Source organism: Cyrtonyx montezumae, unplaced genomic scaffold (assembly GCF_038088225.1).
Source record: "Cyrtonyx montezumae isolate F1298 unplaced genomic scaffold, pur_monq_1.0 scaffold_8, whole genome shotgun sequence".
NCBI lineage: Eukaryota > Metazoa > Chordata > Aves > Galliformes > Odontophoridae > Cyrtonyx > Cyrtonyx montezumae.
The window spans coordinates 110,310,426-110,327,042 of record NW_027072089.1 but is presented as its reverse complement, the minus strand read 5'-3'; the positions used below and the strand labels follow the sequence as shown (position 1 = coordinate 110,327,042).

Sequence of the window (16,617 nt, the reverse complement as noted above, 5' to 3'; positions counted from 1 at the left end):
AAACTTTCCATGAACTGTAGTGGTGAAGAGGATGAAGGCAGAGACAGTGAATTAAATCAACAGTGTTCTATTATTTTTATCATTCCACTTGAATTCTGAGCACCATCAGCAATGTTTTCAATTAGCAGCTCACTGAGTTGGTACACAACCTATAGTTAGATACAGAAATAAGTGGGCAGCATTTTGTGATCAACTTAATGCCTGCAACAGTGATCAAAGTCAGGAAAACTGTGTGTGTTCTTATCCTAAGAAATTTAGCTCAGTAAGTATCTAGAGAACTTTTTAGATTCCTAAAACATATTCCAAATTGTAAATGGCTTGAGAAAGCTAAGTGGACCCCTAAGAACCAGTACAAACAAGTTCTGCTTTTTTTTCCATCCTCCTTTGCTGGTGGCCAAAAACACTGCTACAACAGGGTTTTGATATAAGAATTAGAAAAATTTATACAACATTTACATATTTTATTTAGATAGGTCTTCTAATAAAATGGTCTTCGATGGGTAAGACTTACAGAATTTACACTGTTTCATCTTTGTGTTGCAATACAAACCAAATGTATTTCTAATTCATTTCTAATCCCCTGTTCATTTCAGGGGATTTGGACTAGATGGCCTGTAAAGGTCCCTTCCAACTCCAAGGATTCTGTGATTCTCTGATACTAAAGCCTTCCTTCCAATGAAAGTACTGAGCACATGAGGCTATGTAAAGAATTAGTATACCAGTGTGACAGAGCATTGCTCTTCTGTGACAGCAAAAAGGTTTTTTCCTGTTGTAATGGAATCAGAGAGGGCCAAAGTTGGGAAGACCTGTAATTCAAGTTCAGCAGAATCACAGTACAATAATCAGATTTCCAGGTGGTGTCAAGTTGCACAGTAAAATCTTCTGATTGAGGAATGCATGAGAACTTTCTACAGGCCCTATTTTCATTTACTGTGAAGCTGTTTTCTAGAACTTGGCATCTGCCTTTTACAGCTGCTAATGTGCACAGCTGTTGTTACAGCTGCTAAATCTACAGTTGGAGGATGGAGGCATAAGAATTCTCATAGGCACGTAGCTTTAAGCAAACCTTCCAAACAAGCAAGTTTTACTTGATCAACACCCAGACGTGTTTCAAAGTACACAGCACTCTGATTCTTGTCCTTTCAAATTCATATATTAAAACCACAGTAGTACTTACATGTTGGCAAATAAAAGTTAGTGTTTAATTGCTGTATTGATGTGTAGGCAATCTACTAGTTTTAACATACTCGTTTTGTGCTAAAAGAGAAATGAGTGTGTGTTGATTGAGGTTTTAGAATCATTTTGCATGATACCATTGCACGGGTACCATAGATTGGAGTTGCTTTGCTAATTGTATGGATGATAGCTGTACTTTCTCATGGCTTTCAGTAATATGAGATTTTTAGAGAAACCAACATTACGTTACCTTTTTTTCTGCACACATTTTCGTAGTGAATATGGTGAGACATGGTCCCAAATGATTTTGCAGTCCTTACTTCACTGAAAGCCTGAGCGCTGTTGGCATTTGACATTTTTGTACTGTTAACTCCCACTTAAGGCAGAAGAAAGTTTGGTTCTATCCTATTTTCAAAGCTTTGAGCTCACAGATGTCCTGAAGTATCTGTACTGAATTCTCACTTCTTTTGTAGTTGCAAGGCCATACTACAGTGATTTGGAGATGATATTTAAGACATGCTCGGAGCCACCTGTGCCCAACAGCTGAAGAGCTACTGGCTGCTAGAGCATACTTGAGAGAAAACCAAGTGGATTTTTTAGGAGGGAATGCTTTGTGTCTGCAATAGCAAATGTAGGTGGCTGAGTCAAAATGTAAATATAGCTAATTAGATTAATTAGGCATCTCTTCAAATGTCTGCCTTCGGGGGGTCGTAGATGAAGAGGAGAGGGATGAGTAGGCAGAAGAAATATACTGTGCCCCAGTATATTTGCTGGCATTGGCTTGTGCAATTCAGATCTTCTCTCGTTTTCTATTCCCTTTTACCCCTTTTGCCTTTTAGTCAGATGAGGCATTCTGGTTAGTTTAGGTTGTCATATTCCCAAAAGTAGAGACCACTATTGCGGCAGATTAAGAAATTTCATCTCCCAAGAGACGATCAAGAGAGAATTTTGCTTTGATAAACCATGTTCACTTTTTACGTGCAGTGCTGTGCTGCCTTTGTACAAATGAATTCCATAATATTATGTTCAGTCATCACATATTCAAGTGTTTATATTGAAGGATGTGTATATGTCACAGGCTTGTTGAGTTGAGCCTTATTCACAGATTTTTGTTTAATGATTCATGTATTTGTGGATCTTAAGAAAATACTTCTATTCTCTTTTATTGTTATTAACAAAGCCTCAGCATAGAAATTAACCCCAAAATTAAAGCCAAGTGATTAAAGGCAGTAAATCATCACCAAGAGCTTATTTCCTCTATTGGCCTACTAAAAAATAGGAGTAAAGGAGAAGAAAGGAATATACTTACTGGGGGAGTAGACCTCAGTGGGAAAAATGTGAAATTTGAAGTAATGCTGAACATGAAATTGGTATGTAAATTAATCTCAGTGATTACTGCATTCTCATTTAGTTAAAACAAGAAGAATTTCTGCTACAGATGAACGTATGTCAGTGTTTACCAGGTTTGTTATTCTGGCCATACTCTCTATTCTTGTAATAAAAAGCCAATTCCTCATGGTATAATGCTGTGATAAATGCATAATTTACAGAGATAGGGTTTGCAAGGTTAAGGAAAACATCAGCTGATGGTTTTCCTTGGGGGGGATGCTTTTTTCCCTCCTTTGTTTGATGGTTGGAGTGCAAACCTGTTTACCCCGACCTTCCCAAGGAATTCAGAGAACAACAGTGCTTATCTGAAAGTGTGTGGGAGACGGTTTTGCTCCTGTGACATTTGGTCCTACTGTTCTTTGGAAAGAAAAAGCAACATATGTAAAACTGCTTGGCTGAAGATAATGGTGATCGGTGGTATTCTGATTTGGTTCTACCAAAGATAATACCATGAGAAAAAGAACATACTTATATGTATGTGTATGCATAGATATGTGTGCATGCTTGGTAATCATTGCTCGTAGAGGCTGCTTCTCAAGTTCTCATTCAGAGATCAAGATGTGCAGACATAATGCTGAAAAGTTAACAGAATCGTGCATAGTGCCAATTATGAACTATTTAGCAGTGTGTTCATTCAAATTTGCTGCGAGCCTTGAGTAAGAAGATTCTTAGTACTTTGTCAGGAAGTCCTCAGCTCTTAGGGTAGTTAATCATAATGTTTATTGCTGCTAGGTGGAAATATACTCAAGTGAGAGGTAGCACAGGCTTGGTGGTCTACTTAACTGTCTATCACAGAGACTTCTGCACCTGTAGGCAATGAACACAGAACCAATCTGCAGGAGCTGGGAAAAGGTGGTGAAGACAAAGAAAGCATGGGGAGTTAGACTAGGTGATCTCTAGAGGTCCCTTCCAACCTTACAATTTTGTGAAAGCACAAGTACTGCATTGGCATTGCTCCATGTGTTTATTCTGGACAGGGACAGGAGCACTGCAGATGCTCGTGTGTGCTGATTTTCTGGATTGCTTTCCTTGAGATCTCTTTGGTCACTGCTTTTGTGGTGAGCTCATTCTGCAATACAGTTCATAATGCTGTGTGTCAGACGTGCTGTCTGAACTCAGTGGAAAGCATTTAAGTTTCTTCTTGCTTTGGCGGTCCTTTTTTTTGCCTATTTGATTTCCGTACCACTTTCTTGCACTTCATGGCTAAAAGTATGGGAACTGCAGTGTGTCACAGAGGCACCAGAAGTATCTGTAAATGCTTGAGCACCAGTACCAGAAGCTGCAGAAAGCTAAGGGTTAATATACCATTCTCCTCACAAGGTGTTACTGCCCTGAAAAGTCACTGGTCTGTCTGTAGTATATGCAGTGGCTGCTTCTTAAATTCCATCTGTCAATTCGTGCTACACTTGTAGCCTCTAAATTAAAGTGGAACCCAGAATTATAGCAATGCCTGTTTGTTTTGTTTAATTTGTGCAGAGAAAAAGTTGAGAATTTGAATCCCAAATATTTCGACATCAGAAGGTGAATTTCTGAAGCCAGTCCCAGGGTATTTTTGGTACCTGACTTGTGAATTGTGTGAGCTGCTGGGAAAACACTTCAACAGTAATTTGATTTTACAGTGCCTCCATTTTGGAGGCTTACGTTCCTGGATATTTTAGTTTAGTGAAAGAATTCGCGTTCAGAGTGTGGGTGTCAAGAAGTTAAATACGTGAAAGCTGAATGGCTCAGCAGGTATAAATCGTCATATTGATTTTGCTGCCTTTTTTTGCATTCAGGTGCAAAAATTCAGCAACCCACACAGGAAAACTTTAAGTACTCCGTTGTTAATAAACCCACTGTTCTGTTCGTGGATCAATCTAACTCTTAAGTATGCAAAATTTGTCATTGTCTGATGGAGTGGCACTGACATAAAGCAAGGAGGGTTTCTGTGGGGTGCAGTGGCAGTGACTGCAGGCGGCCATTGAAATGACTGCAGGAATAGAGAAGCAGGAGAGAGTTATTCCCACTGTGCTATTTTTCATCCTTTGTTCCCTGCCATTGTGTCTGCTGGCACATTTGCATCTAGTGGTACCTCGCAAGCAGGTAGGATGCTAGCACAGAACGCAGGGGCCTCATTAATGGAACACCTCGTTACTGAGATCTGCTAACACCAGGATTAGGCTGTGGCTGAAGTGCTGGAACGGGTCTCTAACAACCTCTGCACCGTACTTCCTTTGCTCGAATTTGAGCAATGAACATGGCGTAGATACAGCATATCTAAGCACACACATTGCTCCGTGACCTTTTCAACCCTGCACATTCAGGCTGCAGAGCTTTGCGTGATGAATGTCGAGATCACGGTTAATCGTTAGTTAGCCGGGTGTAGATGGAATCACGAAACCCTGCTCTTGTCATTCTCTTGAAACAATGACTTGATTAGCTGCCAGGAAGTGATTTGGCCAGTCCTCCTGTGGGTTCCCTCAGAAATAATGCGGGCTGGATCACGACCCCTCACACCGTGTGTGCTTGGAGCTTGGCTCACTCCAAGTGTGTGAGATCGCCGTGTTTACGCAGGTAGACTAAGTGCCAAGAATTAATTGGTTTCATGCTATGCTGCAGAGCAGGAGTACAAGGAGCAGCTCTGACCTTGCCATTGAGAGTACAAAGGGAACTTGCACCGTGGTGAGGTTTCCCTCACTGAGAAGGTTTAAACCAGAAGCTCTACCATGAATGAACAAACCAAAATTTGCACATACTCGATCTCACAACCTTCCCTGTAAGTCAACACTTCAGAATACCTAGAATACAAGAAGTTTTATGTTTTGTTGTTGAGGATAGTTGGATTCTTCCTCAGGATGGAAAAGGGAGTTGCGTTGTTTATTTCACATTTGATAGTGCATGAGTAAAACCACACCTAATGCACAATTAACTACAAAAAGGATGACAGCATTTTTCTCTACCATACTTACATTTGTGACCTGCTGGAAATCGGGTTGATTATCTTAAGAAGCTCAAGGTTTTTGTTGCAGTTGAGTTTCCCAGTACGTCCCTGGTGGGGACCTCAGCCGTCCATCAGAGAACGCTCTGTAAAAGCAATGCTCCTGCCCACTGAGCAAACTGCTTCTGCTGCAGATTTAACATTGTGAATTCCTGGCATAATCCTAATCTGGTAACAGTAGGTTGACTTGGAGGGAGACAAGTTCATCTGGTGTTTCGTCTTTTCTACTACTGAAGTATAGATGAGTTTCATAATCGTGTGCTGTGCCAAAGAGGGGGATGTCTCACGCTGAGATTTCTGGTCACTGTCAGTCTTTCATCTTGTTCCAAAACAACCTGATTCATTCAATGAAAATTATGATATTGTGCTTTGTTCAGACGTTCTGGCATCTTACTGCAAATATTTTTCAATACTGTTTTGGAAAAGGATGTAGTCATTTGTAAGTTAGATTCACTTAAACCCATAAGTCCTGATTCTCATGGGGATCTCCCTGTGCAATGTTCTGATAAATGTATACTTAATGATCAGCACTTGGTGGCTGAGGGGAAGGAAGTTACAGAGTAAACTTCTCACAGACAGGTCTCCCTTGATCCTGTCCCACTCTTTTCCACCATTGGTGTTCCCAGAAGAATACTTTAGCAGATTATTGCACCTTAGCTGCAAGGTATCCCCTCACACCATGTCTCTGCCCTTTGTGATTGCTGTGAGCACGTGCCTGGTGCCTGGCTTTCTGTCAACAGCAGCTGTAGAGCTAGACGGGGATGCAGTCATCCCCTCTCTCTGTGCTCATCTGCTTGTAGAGCCTCGTGATGCCGTATGGGCAGTGAGAACACCAACGGTTCTTCCTCAGATGAATCAACTCCCCCAAAAATGCTGTCTGTTCCTCTTGATGTTGTAGGCTGTCCCCAGCATCGTGCATGCACAATGTACTCAGCTATCTTAACCTTTGTTGCCATCGTTCCTGAACATCTATATCATCCACACTAGGATTCCAGTCATTGTGGATATAGGAACAATATTCGTGCATTTTTTTGTTGTATCTCTGATTGTTCAGACTCGTCCCTGAGGCTTTGTAGGTTCCTTGAATTCTGGTTTCAATGTTCCAGTTGTTTGCCAGTTTCTTCACCCAGATTGGCACCACGCATCCCTGGCTGCACTGCCTGCACAGCTGGAGCTGGATTTGACCTCATTTGCTGCTCAGCACTACCACTGTTAGCTGTGCATTACTACATCTCCAGCCTTTTTTCTTTCTGGACATAACACTTTCTCATTTCCAAGTTTGGTCTGTAAATCATGACTGATTGGGTACTGGAAGAGGCAAGACCTGGCCCTGTGCTCCTTAATATGTCTCTGTGATTAGACATCCCCTATCCTAGAGCTTTCTGTTCATCACTGCAACACATTTCCCCTTCCTTCCTCACAAGGTAAAACAGAGATGTTACATGCTGCCTAAGAGAGGATTCCTTGCCTCGTGGCTGGGCAGATTCTGCTGGAATAGCATAGGAGAATAACAGGAAAGCAAGGATTTGTTAAAGGTTGTCCTCTAGCTCTTTGTTTACTGAAATACACACAGCACACCTCCTGCCAGTGTCTGTGTTTGATCACTGCATCAAATTCTGTTTTGTCGAGGGAAAAATAGGACATGGGAGAGAGTAAGGAAGACTGACACCAGATTCACAGAAATAAATGAAACTGTTGGCAAATGAGAGAGCTGTCTTTCTGCCCACAATGAAATACTGCATGTCAAATTGATGGATAGATTTTGAATTTTGTTGCCATACATCTTAACCAAATATGTTATGGATAGGCTGAATACATTCTGACTTTCTTTGAAGTCTGATTCAGGTAAATGAATACATTTTCTACACAACTCTCCTGTCCCATTTGTGGGATGGTTTATGCATCCACTGTGACCTGAGCTACCTGTCCAGAGGAATTCTCCTTTTCTGGGTGCAGTGCTACTTGTTAACATCTGAAAGGTAGCAATTAGTATGCCCTTATAATTAGTACTACAATGAACTTTTCCAAATGCCTGGTGCCTTCGTCATTTACATCATTTTTGTAGCTGAGCACATACACCTCTTAAATATTTTAAGTGTCATGGGAGCCCAGAGGGTAGGTCAGGGCTTCCATTCCTTTTGCAAGATTCAAAGTGACTTTCCTACGATTAAAAAATAAATTAAATAAATAAATAAATGTTTTTTAAAGCCTCTCTGCTCTAAATTTCTGCCTGATACAGCCCAGTCAGGTTATTAGGATTATAATGAGTCAGAGCCTAAACCTTGCAAGGTACGTATACACAGTACAGAGTTGTGCTGCCAGGCAAAATGATTCACTTCCAGGGAATTTAGAACCGGAAAAAGCAATGCAAGGCACTGACTACACCACTGCAAGGCGCTGTCTCCAGGTGGCTCTGTGTGAGGCCCGGTGGCTTGTGCTTCACTAAAAGCTCTCTGCCACAGGGAGGCCAGTCTTAATCTGAAAGCTGAGACAGAGATAATCTGCTGTTGTCCTCAGCTGTTTGCTTCAAGGAATGGTCGCTCTGTAGTTGCCTGCTTTCAAATTGTAGGTTGCCTGTGTGTTACATGAAATCACCAACGCCTGTCTCTGCTGGGTTAGCAGGTCCTCAGCAGTCACCATTCTTTCCCTGTGAAACTTTGTGCGTTCTGTGGGGAGATCACCCCTCAGGCTGCTTCAGGGCTGAACTCCTACAGTCTAAAAGTTCGCTGTCTGAGTGCCACTTTGGTTCTCTTCTGGCATCTCCAGTGCTGGAGAGCATGATTTGCATTGTTCTTTTTGAATGGCCTCAACCTGCAGTGAATCCAACCCCCTGCATCCTGTCCTTGTTATTCATTACTATGCTGGTCTATTTCCAACTGTACATTTTGCTACGTTTATTTCTATTATTGTTGATTTGTATGCTGGTACGTCACATTTGATGGCACTTTCCCATTCACAAGTGCTTTAGTGATATGTTAAGTAGTCCATACTTCTGTAGAATCACTGAACCATAGCATGGTTTGGGTTGGAAGGGACCATCAAGGCCATCTATTTCCAACTTCCTGCCATGGGCTCTTGCCACTGGCTCACACTGCCCAGGGCCCCATTCAACCTGGTCTTGTGTGCCTCCAGGGATGGAGAACCGTATTGATCCTATACCTTAGAGCCCGTGATTTAGAACACTGAAAACAAAAGTAGTGGAGTTTGAGATGAAGAGAGGGTACTTCTGTTATGTTCAGGCTATTTACATGTGTGGTTTGTTCTGTTCTGTCTCATAGTACATAGTGAATATGCTGTTGTTTGAATTAGTAGCAGAATAACCCAGTGGTTATTAAAACAATGAGAGCCCATCACTCCTTTACTGATGCGTGTAAGTAAAGCATGGAATCTAATTTCAATCTGCATTACCTTGGGCATCTCTAGCATCTGATAAAATAAGTGATCTCTGCATTCTCTGCTTCCCTTTCTGTTTTCACTGAAGGACTGAGGTGTTTCTGTAAAGAAGTGAGACTGCCCTTCAGTGAGGGGAAAAGGAAGCAGTCTGAGACTTACCTACATCCCTTGTCTTTCAGCTCAGTGACTCAAAATGTATTTGTCTTCCTGCTTAATTATTCCTATTTCACGTGCTCAGACTTGAGGTTTAGCACCTGTAAGAGTTCCTCTTGTAAGTGGTGAAAACAAGAATTTGCAAGGACAGGGCAGTGAATGGGTGGGTTAGGTCCCTGGCAAAAACGCTTCTTGACAAGAACTGTCAGCCCCTGAAAGAGCAGGCTGCCAAGAGTCCACAGGAGCTCTGACCGGGTTGCAGGCAGGCAACGTTACACCCAGAGCATCCTGGCTTTGTGATGGAAAATGAGAATCCGTATCAAGCTACTCAGCAGCTCATTAGCCACCCAGGCTGGTCACATGTCGCTTACTGGAGGAGGGCAAGGAAATAACTGGGCCCAGGTGTGGAGTGGGACCTGAAGGAAGGGGATTGCCTTCTGGTCCTGCATCATAGCGTCCCTTTCTTGTGTTATAAAGTGTGAACAAACTGTTATCTCCTCCCTCTTGAAGCAATATCAACTCTTGGGTCACTTGCAAATATAAAGGTGCCACAAGCAGGGCATTTATTTTAGTCTAATAGCTGTGTGGATATCATGATTTTTTATATTCCAAGAGTCTGGCTGCTGAGAAATGCAGGCTGGGGAGATGGAGTGGGCAGCTGGCAGAGCGTGCAGACACTTGAACCTGGAAGCAAAAGCAGCTGCTGGGGCTAATTTTAAACATAGGTCCTGATCAGATCCCTCTCGATCCTAATTGTCGCGTAACTGTAGAGAGGCGTGAACTTCAAGATTCTGGTAAAAAGCTTCGTGGAAAAGGAGGTTGTCCTTGCTCCAGTTATGGTATTTCCATTTTTCACAGTAAGTACAGTCAGCTTTAAGAAAATTTGAGTGGAAAGAGCTCCTGGCTCGCCCAAGGTCTAATGTTGCTTTCTTTGTACATGGAGCATTTCAGGATGATCGTAATGGGAAGTGAGACTTTCTGCCTTTGAAGCACAGGGGTAGTAACTATGTAAAAGCATGTGTTTTCTTCATGATATTTTAAAAGAATATATAGTTACGTTATCAGTCACAAGATTGTATAATACGGAGTTTTGACATCAGATATCAGGAATGCAGCTGGCAGCAGCAGCAATCTGGAGTGCCATCTAGTGGGGCTGTGCAAAACTGGCTATTTTTTAAGATAGTATCACCACAAATAATGTGGTAACAGTGCAACTTTCCATATAGAATTAGCAAGTCAGACTTTCTACTAATTTAGCAGTTTGTTGCATTTTTTTTCAAGCTTTTCTTTTGCTGTCAGAATGCTATACCCAAATTGTGCGTGGTTGCCTTGTTTAAAACGTGTTGCTATTGTGCTTTATTGTGACTGTGATGGGAAAATTGTCACAGAATTGTAGAATTGTCAAGATTGGAAAAGCCCTCTGGGATCATCCAGTCCAACCGTCCACCTACCACCAATATTTCCTCACTAATGGTTAACAATCACATTCAATTGTAAGTTTGATATGCAAGTAATGGTCTTTTTCCTTGAGGCAATATGAGTTGGAAGGAAGTTTGTTCTGAGGAGGCATATAAAAATTTAGTTATAGAACCTAAAGAGATAAAGACAGTCGGAGCTGCAGCTGTGAGGCAGAGACCCCAAATGAGGTCAACTTTCATATAAGCATGATCCCTAATTTCCTTTCACCAGTATTAACCTCACTGATATTAGATGTGTGTTATATTCAGACTTTGAGGATTCCTGCCTTCTGTACAACTCAATGCTCTTCTGGTTGCCTGAACCCAAATGACAGCTGCCAGGGACGGTTCATTTCAGATTTTCTTGTCACATTTGTGTCCGTTCTACGCACGCACTCTTATCTGTGCCTGCTGTGTAATGCTCGTATCGTCCACAGGTGAGTTCAGAACTGCCCAAATTGCAAAAGGATGAGCAGAAAGCCCGAAACGCGCTGTTGGCTGATATCCAGCAGAGAACTCGCTTAAGGAAAGTGACCCAAATCAATGACCGAAGTGCACCGCAGATTGAAAGTAAGTTCCTGAGGGAGGGAGGGCCCCGGGGTGGGCTCTGCAGAAACCCCAGCTGGGGAGGCCAGCTGGGCAGTTCTCCAGCTGAGGGAGGGGTTTGCAGTTCATGTAAGGACAGCAGCTGCAGGATGTGAGAGAACTTAATTTTCTAAACGTGCATCTGGTCCTGAAATCAGCAACTATTAATGTTTCATAATAAGGCTGAACCTGGGTATCACCTTAACAGGCATTCCTCATTGCAAAAAAAACAATGAAGTCAGGAATGATGAAACCCATGAGAGTTTCTTTATAAAATAATTGATTAAACAGGAATTACTGCCTCCGGAGAGATTTTCTATTAGTTTCTTGTCTACCTTTCTGTGGTAATGCAAAGTATCTTGGGAATAGGCATGGGGGAAAGGCAAGACACGAGGATAAGGTTATAAAAACCACGACGTGCTTGATCAGCCAAACTCGGTATCACTCCTGACAGACTTGCTGGAGAATCTCCAACAAGTATTACATGAATATCTGTGACCTGAAGATCTTTGCGTGTAGTCTAAAGCAACTTTTTGCTGGTGCCATCATTTACATGAGATTAAAAAGCACCAGAGGGCGCAGTGCTTCAAGATACGGGTCAGAAGAATGGTAATCTACTGTATTAACGGTAACTTACTGAGCCAACTGAATGAAGAAGCCTGGTTTTGACTGTGTTTATTGGTGCTCAGACTTAGCAGCCTGAGAAATGGCTTTCCATTATGCTTTTCCTTTTCTTCCTCAACAGAACCAAAAGGAACTAACAGAGATGGAGTCAGCCCAGCTGTTAATAAGGGTGGCTCTCAGCAGCCTCTGGGAGGTTTATTTGCTGGTGGCTTTCCTGTTCTCAGGCCGGCAGGCCAGAGAGACATGCCAGGTGAGGGCTTCGTTTGCATGGAAGAGCAGCTGGTATTCTGGATAAGAAATAGATTTAGTAGATGCTGCAGAATTTATATGGGTATTTTTTACAGTAGCTTAATGTAAACTTAGAATCGTGCCTCAGATAACCTCAGAGTTCTGTACTCGATCCAGCACAAATGGCAAAGAAGTGTGAGTTCCTTCATGTTTGTACGTTACTTTAGATTTTAATTTTTAAGACTTATGCCATCTGGGTTTTATAAAGGACAGTTCTGATCCAGCAAGGTAATTTATTGACCTGAAAAAGAAAAAGCAGCAAGATTGAGATTTATGTAATGCTCATAAGCAAGTACTGTACTTTGGGGATGCGGGTGGATGTGTGTCAGTCTGCTTGTGTTCTCTGAGGCCTTTCACCTTTACGGCTCATTCATGCCCGGCTGCCTGCAGCAGGCAGATGAACCACTGTGAAGGACCACCTGCTGCCACAGAAAAACGTCTTCTCCTTCAAGTACCTTGTGCTGCAGAAGCTGAGGGACAGAGAGGCAAGCAGGGTCTCTCAGAAGGTTGCCATTTAACTAAGCAGAGTCTGTAGAGCCCGCTGGAACACATCACCTCCCAGGCGCCTTGCACCATGGGCAGCTTGTTGGACATGAGGTGGTTTGAGTGGATTCCTTTAATCACTCAGTGACCACTGGTGCTTTTTGTGCTGTTCTGTCTGAACAGAATCCTGTTGTATAAGGTATGATATCTGTTTTTCAGGTGGGAGGCCCGGGCAGCTTCCTGGAGTCCGGGCAGCCGTTCCCAAGGCCTCAGCCCCACCAAACAGCACTGCAAAGGCAGGCGGCAGCCCCTCAAACCCACCCGACGTTCCCTGGGCAGCTGTCCCACCGGAGCCTCCCAGCTCCTCCCGGGCCGGCACTGCCCGGCCCAGCCTGCCTGCGCCTCCTCCTCCGCCACCTCCAGCTGCCAACAAACCTTCCCTCACCTTCCCTCCTCCTCCGCCTCTTCCCCCTCCGGCAGAAAGGCCTTCCAAGGGAGGATCCTCCAACTCTGCTCCTCTGCCCCCGCTGCCTCCCCAGGCCGACAAGCCCACAAAGTTACCAGTAGGTGCTTCACACCTGCCTCCTCCTCCTCCTCCCTTGCCCCCCTGCGGATTTCCAGCCAGAACTCCTGATTTTTCTGCTGCCGGTTCCTCTCCATCAGAAGTAAGGGATTATCCACCTCCCACACCACCGCCTCCGCCACCTCCTCCTCCACTCCCCGTGTTTCCCCCAGCCTCAAACAGGCTCTCCTTCCCACCCACCCCAGCCTTCAGCAGTGCTGTGAGCAGTGGTGACGTGCCCCCACCCCTGCCCCCCAAGTCTCCCCACTTGCTGTCCCATCTGCATAAGCCCAGTAATATTCAGTCGCTCCCTCTCCCTCCCACCCCACCCCTTCCTCAGTCTGCGGCAGCAGTGGAGACCAGGAAGAAGAGACCAGGTCGAGGCCCAGGTGAGAGCAGGGTTTGTTTGAAGTAAGGTTTTCTACTTCTCTTCTGAGTCCTTGGGTAGTGGGGATATTGGCTAATGTTTCCCTGAGCAGATGATAGGAGGAACTTTTTTCAGACACGATATAATGAGGATAATAAAAAATGAGTCTAGATCTGTGTGGGCTCGAGAAATGGAGACAGCTATTTAATAAGGAACATCTGAAGAGAATGTTCTGTACTCTGTATCTCAGCAGCCACACGTCAAGAGAAAGCTTACTGGTTCCTTCTGACAGCCATGGGAAAGGCTCTCAGTACAGTAGATCAGCTGCTTTGTGGCAGTGATTAATGCTGCTTGGGAATTGCGTGATGAACATTTATTTTATAGAGATGCCTTTCTTGTGGTCATTCAGCTTTTGGGGTTTCCATTTTGGTTATCTAGGGGCTAACTTGGAGGCCTCAGGCTCCCTCTCTCTTACACAGTCTGTCCAGCAGATGTATGAAGTCACCTCCAGCAGCTGGACGTGTTTGCCCCTGATACTGCACTTCTTTTTATAACCCTCTCCACTTCTTTGCAGAGCTTATTGTCAGCATCGTTAATTCATGACGACCTTTCTATGCTGGTCTGCTTCCTCTTTTCCAGGAGCTGGTGCAGGGAAGCTAGCCACTCCTCCACAGCCACCAGCCAGGTCGCCGACCACCGAACTCACAAGCAAGTCTGCAGTCTCAGCCTGGGCAACAGCTCATGACTCCTACCCAGCACTCAAAAATGGAAATATGCATGTTATTGGTAACATCATCTAAATTAGCATTAGTTAAAGACTTCAGTGTAAAAGCCTTTTATGTCTCGGACTTAAAAAAAAAAAACTCCTTCATGTCTTTCTCATGATAACAGCTGAACAGTTCTGAAAATTTGCTGTACTGTGCTGACATTATTATTCGTTAGAACAGTTCACAGACGTTTCGTTGCAGCAAAGCCTGCTGAACGCTACTTTTGTGGTCTGATGAATTGGCCATTCATTCTTGCTAAATTGCTTGAAAACCACCGAGGAATACATCTGTTACCACAGCATCATCAGTGCAGAAAACTGGAACGGCAGCCAGAAGCTTAACTTCAGTTACTAGCAGTGTTTGCAATTAAGCCAGAAAATTTGTAGGGCTCACAAACTGGCTCGAGACTGCTTATTTGGAGTAAGCTGCTGTCTATCCCAGGGACAGCTAGTCTGCATTTTTCTTTGGAATCAATAGTGGTGACTTTACTTATTTTTTTAATCTCTAACAGTAACTAATGTTTGTTTCCCTGAAATTTCCCAGATGACTTTGAATCTAAATTTACTTTCCATTCTGTGGAGGATTTCCCCCCACCTGATGAATTCAAGCCATTTCAGAAAATATATCCCAGCAAGATAGCTAGAGGTAAGTGTGTAAACACGGCCACATCACAGAGTTTCCTAACTGCATTATATAGGGCGAGAGAAAATAATGAGCAGAACCCAGCAGTACTGTGAAAAGCCGGGCTGTAAGCGTAGGGCACAGAGGACTGAGATTTGTTATGGTGGCAACAGAGACCAAAGATACAATGAAAAGCACTTAATTACCGTGAAGACTTTTAGTAGCAAAAAATAAAATGATGTGGCTAGACGTGCAGTTTCTGTTCTTCAGACTATTGAATTTGTGGAGCAAATAGCAATTAAGTCTGTCTAAATCACCATCATGGGTTGGACCAGATGATCTCTAGAGGTCCCTTCCAACCCCTGCAATTCACTGCTTGATCTGTATAAGGACTTCGCAGCTGAAGGGCTACAGAGTGTGAGCAGTATGTGTCTGTTCAACAGTAGGTGATAAACACAGCTTAGGTTGTTCAAACCGCTGCAGAACTGCATCCAAAATACATTCCCAAAGTATGTATCTATTCCCTCTGAATTAACCTGTCCTACGTATTTACAGATCCCTCTAAAAATCCACCATTAAGAACACACGTGAGATGAGAAGAATCTCCTGATGCTTTCTGGACTGCTATTAAAAAATGGAGAACATCAAGATAATATGTGACACTGAAGGGTCGCCGTTACAGCGATAGAAATTACATTTGACTCACAAGTGCTGCAGTGTTAACATTTTTATAAGCTGGGAGAGATGTAAATGATATTTTTGAAGTATTTTGTGGCATGCACACCATAAAAATGTTAGCATGGGCTTTTAAATATTGTATATATGTGGATATTTTTTAAACAAAGAAGCATAAAATTTAAAATCTTTGTAGTGTTCAAATAATTCTTACCGAGCTGATAATGTTACCTTGAAGAGTACGTTTTGCATGATGTGCCTGTAGTTCATTTTTCCTCTTCCATCTTCATTTTTGAGTATTTCAGTAATCCTTCTGTTATTATTCAGACATGTTTTTCCATTGAGGTACCAGAAACTAACATGACATGTTTAGTCTTTTTTGTATGCTTCTTCACTTCTTGTATTCTACTTGTGCTCAGATTGCAACAGAACAGCACTTCCAAGGACAGGCATGCCCGTAATCTTCATCAAGCGTGAAGAGGAAGGAGATAAGGGGTTGTGGCTGCTGTTGAGAGCTACCTCCTACTGATTACAGATCCCTATAGGATAGCAAACATGTCTGAAGAAACCCAGCTGGGAAGGGTGGCCGAAGGCCTGACGAAGATGACATTGTCAAAATGTCATAGTCAAAGAAAGCGGAAGCTGTTCTACTCTAAACAAAAATGGTTTGTGTGAACACATATACAAAAGTGCATGCATCCTGTCTTTTCCTGCTGGAAAGTGGATCTTAACAACCATTTTTTTCTCAAGTTCTCTTTAAGAGAGAACTTTTAAGAGGCCTTTAAGTCATTTAAAGTTGCCTGCATTATCAACAGACAACTAGAGCTACTGTTGTTAACCCAAAACAGTGTACAGAATAGGAGACCCTAAGGTGGCAATTCCTGTCAGATGAATTGGTTGAAAAAAACAAGGCAGCCAGGGACAAGGCTTGAGCTCCTCCTTTTTAAGATGCGTCCTGTATTGATGTGTTTGTTTGGCTCACTGAATTCAGGTCATGCAGTGTCTGCTTCCAACAAGAATTACACAAATGCAACATTTCACTGGATTAGGAAGAGCTGCCACCAGCTTGTGGGAGGTAATCCCTCCACTCTACTCAGGAC

General features: G+C 43.1%; 1 protein-coding gene across 5 annotated transcripts in view; it reads left to right on the top strand.

The window, feature by feature from the left end:
- Positions 1-16,120, top strand: part of WIPF3 (WAS/WASL interacting protein family member 3) — a 33,717-nt gene extending 17,597 nt beyond the window's left edge. For 4 of the 5 annotated variants that reach the window (XM_065751821.1, XM_065751823.1, XM_065751824.1 and 1 more), the window contains exons 4-9: positions 10,983-11,115; positions 11,876-12,004; positions 12,745-13,476; positions 14,094-14,240; positions 14,765-14,866; positions 15,398-16,120. In XM_065751821.1, coding sequence (XP_065607893.1) covers positions 10,983-11,115; positions 11,876-12,004; positions 12,745-13,476; positions 14,094-14,240; positions 14,765-14,866; positions 15,398-15,438 — 1,284 coding nt within the window. In that variant the 3' untranslated portion in view covers positions 15,439-16,120. Of the gene's footprint in view, positions 1-9,875; positions 9,946-10,982; positions 11,116-11,875; positions 12,005-12,744; positions 13,477-14,093; positions 14,241-14,764; positions 14,867-15,397 lie in introns of those variants that run through there. The other variant, XM_065751825.1, reaches the window with a different exon arrangement.
- The last annotated feature ends 497 nt before the right edge of the window (positions 16,121-16,617 follow it).